The sequence below is a fragment of the Ipomoea nil genome, unplaced genomic scaffold, assembly GCF_001879475.1.
Source record: "Ipomoea nil cultivar Tokyo-kokei standard unplaced genomic scaffold, Asagao_1.1 scaffold1720, whole genome shotgun sequence".
Classification (NCBI taxonomy): Eukaryota; Viridiplantae; Streptophyta; class Magnoliopsida; order Solanales; family Convolvulaceae; genus Ipomoea; species Ipomoea nil.
This window is the reverse complement of record NW_017618148.1, coordinates 71,098-82,676: the sequence shown is the minus strand read 5'-3', so window position 1 is coordinate 82,676 and position 11,579 is coordinate 71,098. Positions and strand designations below refer to the sequence as shown.

At 32.4% G+C, this 11,579-nt stretch overlaps 1 protein-coding gene across 1 annotated transcript; it reads left to right on the top strand.

Moving 5' to 3' along the window:
- Positions 1 to 5,696: 5,696 nt before the first annotated feature.
- LOC109191742 (nascent polypeptide-associated complex subunit alpha, muscle-specific form-like) lies at positions 5,697 to 7,804 on the top strand. The gene is made up of 3 exons (XM_019342393.1): positions 5,697 to 5,899; positions 5,943 to 6,447; positions 6,527 to 7,804. Exons 1-3 carry the CDS (start codon positions 5,697 to 5,699, stop codon positions 7,802 to 7,804), a joined length of 1,986 nt encoding a protein of 661 aa, XP_019197938.1.
- The last annotated feature ends 3,775 nt before the right edge of the window (positions 7,805 to 11,579 follow it).

Sequence of the window (11,579 nt, the reverse complement as noted above, 5' to 3'; positions counted from 1 at the left end):
TTGTAATAAAACTTTTCAAGTTTAACGGAATAAGCCTCTTTGCTCTTTACTAAGGAAGTAAATCTCACATTTATAACCCTTCCTCCTATTTTAGGCAAATTATATTTTGGATCATAAATAAATGTTTATTTTTAATACACTTAAAACTACATTATTTATGTATTAAAGTTTTTTTTTTTTTTTTTTTTTTTTTTAACCTATTGACATCAAGGCAAAAAACTGTTTACTAAACACATAATTTACCTATTTGACTAAAGTTGATCAAATAAGACAAAAATTGACTAATAAGTTATTACCTTTACAAAATTGAATATGTTATTAATATATTCAATTTTTATGTTATAAGTGCCATTATTCTTAAAAATTATAGAAAAGGAACTTTGCTTTATTTTGCATGAAGTGGATTCCTTCTTTATCTTCTCCCAAAATTGGAATCTCCAACTCCAAGGGTCTGACAAAGCATTTTGGAGGTTGTAAGTCACGGTGAATCAATGGCTCAGCAGACATGGTCAAATGTCGGTATGCACAAGGGATCTGCCTACTTTTGATATAATGGCATAATCCCCACACTACTGCCACTGAGGTTCAAACCTTGATCTCTTCTCTCAAATACTACTTATCAGTGTTGCAAAAATCGCACTTAAACGCCGATTAATCGGCGCCTAGACACTAGGCAGTCGGCCACCTAGGCGCTCTAAGCGCCCTAGGCAGTCTCCAGGCGCCTAGCGATTTTTTCAATCTTGCTACTTATATATTGAACTATTGAGTTAAGTCTGTGCAGTAGAACCATTTGCATGAATTGAAGTGGATTCCTGATTCCCTGGATGTCAAATAATGGGGGCTGAGGGAAGAACCAGGTCTTTAACACAGCTCATGTGTACCATGCATCTGATTGATTGAAGAGCATTTTTCTATCCGTGCGTGTCTCCCATTTTAGCAAAACAACATGCTTGGTAAAGCACTAAAGCATATTGGTTATTTCTTTCTTTTAAGTTGAGTTCCACTGTTTTTTTGGAGTATAAATAATGTTACGTTAATCAAAAGAGAACTCTATCAGATCAAATGGAATAAATCAATTTGCAAATACATTAACTCTGGGTATTATTATCTGCTCCTAAAATGAAAAGTGAAATGATTGACGATATCATAATCAAGTCTTTTCTATTTTTATACTCCGTATTTGATTATAAATTTTTTCAACACTTCTCAATTTATTTATTAAAACATGTAAAGATGCTACAAGAATTTTTCACATTTTTTTTTTTTATCACACAACTATATATTTTGACTCTTAGTTTTAATCATTGACTTTAAAATTTGTACTTTTAGTGTACAACTTTCATTGTTCTAGTAGCTTTGGTCATTCCAATGTGTTCCATAGCATGTCAAATAATACTCTATAAATAAGTCCAATTAAGTTCCAATTTCATCATTTTTCAATAATTTTTTATGGATCCCAGCGCTGCACTATGCTTACTTTCAGGGATTGTGATTGTTTGACTATCTGTTTGTCATATCCTACTTAAAATCATTTGTTGATAAGTAGATGGACATTAACCATTTAACCACGTCATTCTATGGTAAGTCACAACGCCACGACTCGAATCGTGCATGAACTGAACTCGGTCAAAAGATCGAATCCCAACAGTTTTTATTTTTTTTCCTTTAAAATTCGAGGACAAATCTGTTAATGGAGTTTAGACTTGATTAAACATTTGGATAAAAGTGTTGAAATCATAGTTTGGCCAAACTCAGTAAAAGAATGTCAGAGAAGGCTAAATTGATAACTTTTCCCTTAAAAAACAATCAAAATGTTCGACTGTGTTGGTTTGTTATTGAAAATTACGTCACAAGAATAACTTTGCAGCAAAAATGTAATTTGTGCACTAAAAAACAAAATTAAAAAGTCAAAGATCAAAACAACATGAATAAGGTCCATGTTGAATCTTGAATCAGACCAAGTTCATAAAAATAATACTCTAGATACATAAACAATTTAGTTTCATAAAAATAATACTACGGTTCATAAATGACATCAATTGATTAGTTATCCATTAAAGAGTTAATTCCACTAGAGATCTTTTTGGAGACAATTTCAAATTTAGTCCCAGACTATCGTTGTTGTCATTTAACATCTCAGACTATTATTTTTTGGACACTTTTAGTCCTTATTATGAATTTTCCTATTTTTAGTAAGGACATTTTTGTCTTTTCATATTTTTCTTTTGTTATTTTTCCGATTTCAACCGGTTTAATTGATTTAGAACTTTAGGTAACCTTTGATTTTTAGTAACCATATTTTTCAATCAATTTTTAGTAGTCCTAAACCTAAAAGTTAGACATTAGTACAAATTTTAATTTTAATTTCTATTTCATAACTATATTACTTTAATTAAAATGGAGATTTTATTATAAGTTAGTCTACTACGTACGTTTGTAACAAAATTTCTCTCTACTTAAAAAATTGTAAATACAAAATTTTCATTATCTAATCAATCTTATAGTTAACAAAAATTAAATTACACGCAAAATTACAATATAATTATTAGGGCATCCAATTCAAAAAGTTTGCAATTGAATCCCTAAATAACAAAAATTAATAACATAATTAATCTTAAAATGACATGTTTACCAAGTATTTGTTAATGTAGCAGTTACTTTATCAAAAATGATTTTTAGAATTAATTTTAATAATTTTAAATAAAATAAAACCTTATACATGGGCTCCAATTATTTTCTTGCACCTAATGAATTCCTGAAAGTCCATCCTTTGGCCCAATTATCTTATGCCTAGGCCCTATCTATGGCTCCACTAATATATATATATATATATATATATATATATATATATATATATATATATATATACTTCTAGGAAAAAATTAAAAACTAATTTCAATTTTACATCTGTAAAAATTGGACAGATAATGTCATATTTAAAAAAAGATATGGTGGCATTTTTGTAATTATCGTCAACTTCGTTATGCAAACTTGAACACTTAAATATGTAATTTGTATCAACTAAATATGCAAACATGGATAAATTTTAAAAAATCAATAAAAAAAAAAACTAAATTTTAAATCTAAGTGGTAAATGCTAGACCCTAAACAATAAAAAGTGAGTCTAAACCAAATAAAACAAAAAATTAGTCACAAACATTAAAATCAAAACACGCAGTGCAATGCACTTTCGCATTTTTACATAGTAAAGTTAGTGTTAATTACAAAAATGCTATCACATTTTTAAAAAAAAATATGATATGATCTGTATGATTTTTTCAGACGTAAGACTGAGATTGATTTTTAGTTTTCTCTTAAGAACTTGTTATCAAATGATCTAATATATACACACATAAAATAACTAGTATTTTTTATGCGTGATGCGCAAAAAATAGGTGCCCAATATTAATATTTTATATTAAATTGTTAAATTTATTTAGATTTTAGATATTTAAATTATTTAAATAATAATAATAATAATAATAATAATAATAATATACACATTATATATTGGGGTTATATGTTAGTTGTTTATAGCATAATGTATCATAAAACTTAACAAAAAAAACAGATATAAATGAAATATATAACCTTCATCTACACTTATTATGTTTTTAGATTAAAATCGGGTTTATATAGTGCAAATTTTATCTAATTAAAATTAGATGCGGCGAGTGTCCATGTTCATTTGAGTGGGGAGTGGGGTCCTCATATCATAAAATGAAGGCAAATTTCAATGAAGACAAACATATCTTCTGGAGATGGTGGAGGCCAGGTACGGTGCATCGTTTACTTCATGAAGGGCTGCAATGCTTCTTCAATGGAATGGAATACACTCTTCGCAATAAATATAAAATGATGATTACTCTATATTCTTACAATCAATTTAAAATATTAGTTAAAGTTAAACAAAATAGTTTTAATTTAAATTTTAAACTACTCAATATCAAAACATTTTACGGGGTATGTTTTAATTTGTCAAAGAATATAATAAAAATTTAGCAAGTCCAAAAATAAAAAAGAAGTAATATATATATATATATATATATATATATATATATATATATATATATATATATATATATAAACCACACACCTTAAGCATTGTTTTTTTTTTTTGTTTTTTTTTTTTTGTTTTTTTTTGTTTTTTTTGTTTTTTTTTTGGGATTGATAAAGATATGTTTGAACGTATTGTAGTGGTAATCGTGGTCTATTGAAACGTTTTGACAAGAATAAAAGAAGACTAGAGGTTGAAATGCCAGATAAAGAAGAAAGAAATTGAATAATGACTAATGTCTATAACTTTGAACAAGATAATAATATGGGACGGGTCATTCATGCCTTGTACCAAGGGATAATTATTTTTGTTTAGTTTTATTTTTTTAAATGTGTATTGTTAAGTGAAGAAGGTGTCATGTTTCAACTACAAATTTAAATAGAATATATATATATATATATATATATATATATATATATATATATATATATATATATATATATATATATATATATATATATGTATGTATGTATTATTTTCTATATATTATATATTATATTGAATACGCACATATCTTTATTCGTGTAAGGGGTCGGGTCAAGTTAAAAAATGTAATAATTATAATGAAAAATGTAATAGTAATCATAAATAAAGTATCTATTATTTATAACGGAAATAGAGTATTACATTTTTTTTCAAAAATATTACATTTTCTTTATACTATGTGTATTATATTTTCATCAAATCCGATTTGGTTCACTGGACCAAATAATCTTGTAAAAAACTTTACTTGGATTACAAAATTAACGGGTTCAACAATAATTCAATTCATACAACTCAACCTGGTTAAACAATAATATTGTCATGCATGATTATAAATATTAAATATCATTTTAAAGACCCTTTCAACATATATGAACCAGTTCACAATCGCTATGTACGTAGTGTTCTGAACTCTGCATGTGGGGACTATGGAGTCACGATCACTCATCCATGCGGCTGCATGAAGAAATGCGGAATTGAATTGGAAGAAGACGACAAATAGAAGGTTTGTTCTGTTGGGTCCTCCACGTGTAAATGAATTTCAACATTCAAGTCCTTCTGACTTCAATTCCTTCAATCTCAGATACATCTAACAAGTTTGGCAACTAATTAAACTCCTCAAATTTCTCCGCACGAGTTTAAATCACTGGTTCAATAAGTAATATTTGAAAAAAGAAATCAAGGTTCAAACTTTGACAATGGCAATGTGCAGATTATATTCAAAGCGGGCAAATCCCTTGTGCAGATTATATTCAAAGTGGACCGTCCCTGAACCATTGAGTCACCATGATTTATATCCTTCTAAATGCTCTGTCGGACCGGGGTGTGAGGGACCCTTGAGGAGTTCAGTCTACTGAACCATTAAGTCACCGTGATTTATATCTTTCTAAATGCTTTATCGGACCGGAGTGTGAGAGACCTTCGAGGTTGAGAATTCAACCTTTTGAGAGAAGTTCTAGGGCATTTGAAGGGCCAAGACTTACTGGGCTGTGTTCATACAAATTATTATATGAAATTAAAGCTGTTCAGACCCATTCAAGTCGTGGCAACATGGCCATGTTACTTATAAATATGCTTACTCTTCGCATTTAATTACTCCCACCCACAACAATTCCTTCATTTACTTCACATAATTTCTTAGCCAACAAAAACAATCATGAAGCTTAAAATCGTTACACTTGGTATTGTGACTGTCATGTATCTGCTTTTTCTGCTGACCACCTACCCCTATGATGGAGACAGTAGAGATGTTTATGGAACTGGTGAACAAGAATGGATGATGAAGAATCATCTGATGTTGCCGTCTCCCAATGGTGCTGATCTGAACGAAAAGAATTTTGTAACTACAAAGAAAGGAGGGTTTCAGTCCAAAAAGGAATATCTTTTCTTACAATCTTTGCAGACATGGCGGTCTAATTCTGATTCCAGGATCCAACCCCGAGCACAATGCAGTTGGTCCCGCTGCTGAGAAGAACTTTGCAGGATCGGAGTTGAAAAAGAAACGTGTTTTACTACTTTCCCTTCAAAAGCGGGGGCCTGTTACTTCTCCCAGACCAAACCGAGGGCACAATTCAGTTAACCCTCCACCACCCAATCCAAGCCATAACCATCCTGTCCGCACATTCAGTGAAAAGAACTTTGGAAGTTCCGAATTGAGAAGCCATCATGTTTTACTACCTTCCCTTCAAAAGGGGGGACCTGTTACTTCCCCAGGACCCAATCTAGGACACAACTCAGCACCCAATCCAAGTCATAGTCCAATCAGCACATTCAGTGAAAAGAACTTTGCAAGTTCTGAGTTGAGAAACCAACATGTTTTACTACCTTCCCTTCAAAAGGGAGGACCTGTTACTTCTCCAAGATCCAATCCAAGACACAATTCAGCACCCAATCCAAGTCATAACCCAGTCAGCACATTCAGTGAAAAGAACTTTGCAAGTTCTGAGTTAGAGAAACCAACATGTTTTACTACCTTCCCTTCAAAAGGGGGGACCTGTTACTCCTCCAGGACCCAATCCAGGAAACAATTTAGCACCCAGCCCAAGTCATAACCCAGTAAGCACATTCAGTGAAAAGAACTTTGCAAGTTCTGAGTTGAGAAACCAACATGTTTTACTACCTTCCCTTCAAAAGGGGGGACCTGTTACTCCTCCAGGACCCAATCTAGGAAACAATTCACCCGGTCCAAGTCATACCCCAATCAGCACATTTAGTGAAAAGAACTTTGCAAGTTTCGGGTTGAGAAGCCAGCATGTTTTACTACATTCCCTTCAAAAGGGAGGACCTGTTACTCCTCCACGACCCAATCCAGGAAACAATTCACCCGGTCCAAGTCATACCCCAGTCAGCACATTCAGTGAAAAGAATTTTGCAAGTTCTGAGTTGAGAAACCAACATGTTTTACTACCTTCCCTTCAAAAGGGGGGACCTGTTACTCCTCTAGGACCCGATCCAGGAAACAATTCACCCGGTCCAAGTCATACCCCAGTCAGTACATTCAGTGAAAAGAACTTTGCAAGTTTCGGGTTGAGAAGCCAGCATGTTTTACTACCTTCCCTTCAAAAGGGAGGACCTGTTACTCCTCCACGACCCAATCCAGGAAACAATTCACCCGGTCCAAGTCATACCCCAGTTAGCACATTTAGTGAAAAGAACTTTGCAAGTTCTGAGTTGAGAAACCAACATGTTTTACTACCTTCCCTTCAAAAGGGGGGACCTGTTACTCTTCCAGGACCCGATCCAGGAAACAATTCACCCGGTCCAAGTCATACCCCAGTCATCACATTTAGTGAAAAGAACTTTGCAAGTTTCGGGTTGAGAAGCCAGCATGTTTTACTACCTTCCCTTCAAAAGGGAGGACCTGTTACTTCTCCAGGACCCAATCCAGGAAACAATTCACCCCGTCCAAGTCATACCCCAGTCAGCACATCCAGTAAAAAGAACTTTGCAAGTTCAGGGTTAAGAAGCCAGCATGTTTTACTACCTTCCCTTCAAAAGGGTCCTGCTACTTCTCCAGGACCTAACCCTGGACACCCTACAATTAGTCCAATTGATCAGAAGAACTTTGCAGGTTTGAAAATGAGAAAGAACCAGATTTCACTTCCATCTATGAAAGTGCGGCCAATTACTCCTCCAAGAACAACTCTTGGTCAAAACTCAGGGTGCAACATGCGTACTAAAAAGAACTTTGCAGATAGGAAAATGGCTTCTGCACATCCTCCTCCATTTCCTCTGGTGGTTAGTTGCATCTCTAAAGGCTACTAAGCTAATTAAGTTACAGTATTAAATTTCAGCGGATACTGTCCATTTATTTGTTCTTTCTGTCTCTTTTTCTTCTTTTGTTTTTTCAAATTTATTGTAGTGACTGAATAAAATAAAATGAATGTAATAATTAATGATCTGAAATATGGAGAATGAAATAAAAGTGTCATGTTTAGTTCTATTATATAATTTGTTGTCTATATCTGCATATATATTTGCATGCAACAAAGAAAATTTAGAAAATTTCATGACTTAATAATATAATAAATGAATAATAAGAGTAAAATTAATCACGAAACTTTATATAAAAATGCAATTAGATCATCCATCTCAAAAAATATAAATAACTCCATAAACAAGCAAAAATGGTGTAATTAGTTCAAAAGTGACATGTCTACTACGTAAATTGCTAAGATGGCGGTTAACCTTTGATAAATTATTTTATTTATTTATTTTATTAATTTTAGATATTAAAAAAAGGAAAAGTGACCCCTTAAAATATCAATATACGAGTAATATTTTAAAAACATAATGTAAAATGCAGACTATGTCTCGGATATCAGAATATTCATTTTTCTAAAATATCATTTTGAAATAGCAGTGCTATTCATATTTTAGATCATTGTTGTTGTATTGCCTCTTTAATATGAATTCAAATTCAGTTGATTCTCATTATTCTAGACAAATTTTATTGTAAAAGTTTATGGGATAAAATTAAGAACTAAGAGAGAAAAGTTCTTAGTGTTAGATAATAATATTAAGACTAACATGGACTGTAGTAAACGAGTAAACTGTAGTAAAAATTGGTAACAAATTTTGAGACCAAATTTTCTATATATCAAGTTTAACAAGACTATGACAGGCACAAAAAAAATTCAAAGCAAAACAATGAACGTAACTATTTTTTCTGATTTTTCAAAGTCGATTGCGCAAAACTGCAAATTTATGTTAGATTGTGTTTTTTCTACTCAAAATAAAGTTTGAGATGGATTATAACTTATTGAAGCATGAGGAAAATCTAGGCTCTGATATCAAATGATACAAAACTGGTAGGCCTGATATTTTTTTCACACTCTAATATAAAGAATCTCATAGAATGGCTTATTTTGTTGGGTGAATTTGATTCAAAGGTTTAACTTGGGCTGGGAAAGGGTTGGGTGAATTTGATTCAAATTAAAGCTTTAACTTGGGCTGGGAAAAAAGGCTAATTTTTTTTATTTTGATAAGTCCACGGCCAAAACGGGTTATCAGGTGATACGTGGAGTAAGAACAACACCACAAGTGAGGTTTTACACTTGATAAGTTAAGATGGCCATGACCGACTCACAACCGAATTGAACTCATCTCGAGTTCAAAAAAACACTCAGTTTTTTAACTCAAAAAATCCAACTCTCTATTTTATTCATATAAGACAGCGATATTTATAGTTGTAGATCCTAGTTTCATTAGACACTTCTCAAGAGAACTAGAAATTCTAACAAACTAAAAACAAACTAATTATGATAAACATAAATAACAAAGAACACTAAAACTCCTAAATCTAATTTAATACTGACTAACTATAAAAAGCACACAATCAATTTATATCACAAATTAACTAACTAAATAATGAATATAATAATTCCCAAAAACTAATTAATTTAAAATTATAATGGCACCATAATTTATTAACAACTCAGTCATGGATTGCTCACATGTTCACAACAGTTGGCTACCCTAGTTCCAGTGTCTTGTCACTTGGATACGGCCACGGAACCATTTCCCGACCCCACTCACTACAGGAGTCTAGCCGGGGCTTTGTAGTACTTGACGGTGACTCGTCTTGATATGTCTTTTGTTGTAAACTAACTGTGCTAGAATATGCATGCTCCTTCTGTGGCACATTGGTCTCAACTGAAGTGTGTGCTGCGGTCTATTAAGGGTACCTTACACTTTGGCCTTCGTTTGTGCAAATCTCCTACAACTGATATTCATAATTCATGCGTTCTCTAATTCGGATTGGGCTGACTGTTCGTAGATCGAAAGTTTAGGAGTTGTTTTGCGGTGTTCATGGGCTCAAATTTAATCTCATGGGTGTGTCGAAAGCAGCGCACAGTTGCCAGGTCTGAGGTAGAATACAAGGCCCTTGTTGATGTATGTGCGGAAGTCACGTGGATTGTTTCACTATTGCGTGAGCTGGGTATTAGCCCAGTGCCTGTCCCGAAACTGTGACGTGACAACCTTGGTGCTACTTATATGTGTGCCAATTCGGCATTTCATGCACGCACGAAACACGTGGAGATTGATTATCACTTTCTTAGGGATAAGGTAGCATCGGGGGAACTTCAGTTAACTTTATTTCAACCAAAGATCAGCTAGCGGATATCTTCATTAAGGCACTTCCAACTTCGCGGTTTGGGGCTTTGCCGAACAAGCTTCATGTTGTCGGTTAAACATGAACTTGCGGGGGATTGTTAGGACTCTTGTACTCCTAGTTGTAGTATAAAACTTCCTTTTGTATTTGTTATATCTTATTGTATCCTTATTAGGCTAATGCATGTTTAATTACCTAAGTCTAATCGTCACATCAAAGAGTAAAAGGGATGGAGTCGAAATTAAGAATCTATATAATAGAACTCTATCAAATAGAACATTGACCCTTTTAACTACAGTTAGATGGACAAAATTCAATTAGATTAAGAGACATTGATTGAATTAAATATTATTTTAAAATAAAATTGTAAAGTAGAATTGTTCAACTTATTACCTGTTCAACATAAATGAGATTCCTAAGATATGGTCCGTCGGGTCCTCGACGTACGTGTAAACGTCAACAACATACGAGGGAATAAGTGAAATTCAATATTCAAGCAATCAAGCCATTGAGTTTTTGGATTATTGTTATACTTCAATTCCTTCACTCTCAAACAGACACTTGATAAGTTGTTGGCAAGTTGTACGCGGAGGCCATTTGAAGGGCCAAGAGTACTTATTGGGCTGTGTAGTCATACAAATATACTGAATCCAAAACCCATAAAACATATGCTCCAAAATACATAAACGTCTACTTCGCGAGCTCGGACCCATTCAGCTTGCGTGGATCATGCTCTGAAAATAGCATCATTTCTTAAAATCTTGTATTTTTGGCGTGTTCAGAACAAAATGAAACTACAGTGTATTTAAAATTAAACTGAATTACTTGTCTCACATATTGTGTTTATATTATCAAATGAAAATATAATTGTATTGAAATGATATTTTAGTTGCGTTGAAATGAAATTACAGTATGTATAAAATTAAACTGAATAACATATCTCACATATTGACGGTATATTGTCAAATGAAACTGTTGTTCAATTGAAATGATACTTTATTTGTGCTGAAATGAAATTATAGTATGTATAAGAAGAAACTAAATAACATGTCTCGTATATTGTCAAATTAAACTGTAGTTGAATATAAATAATATTATTTTAGTTGTGTTGAAATGAAACTACATTATGTGTAAAAAGAAACTGAATAACATGTCTCACATATTGATCGAGTGTATATTGTCAAATGAAACTGCAGTTATATCAAAATGATACTTTAGTTGTGTTATAATGAAACTACAGTATATATATAAAATGCAGTTAAACTGAATAACAGTTTCACATATTTGAGTGTATATTCTCCAATTAGAATTATAATTTAGTGGTGTTGTAATAAGACTACATTGTGTATAAAATGAAACTCAATAACATATCTCACTGTAATAAGACTATTGTATGTATAATGTCAAATAAAACTGTAGTTAAAA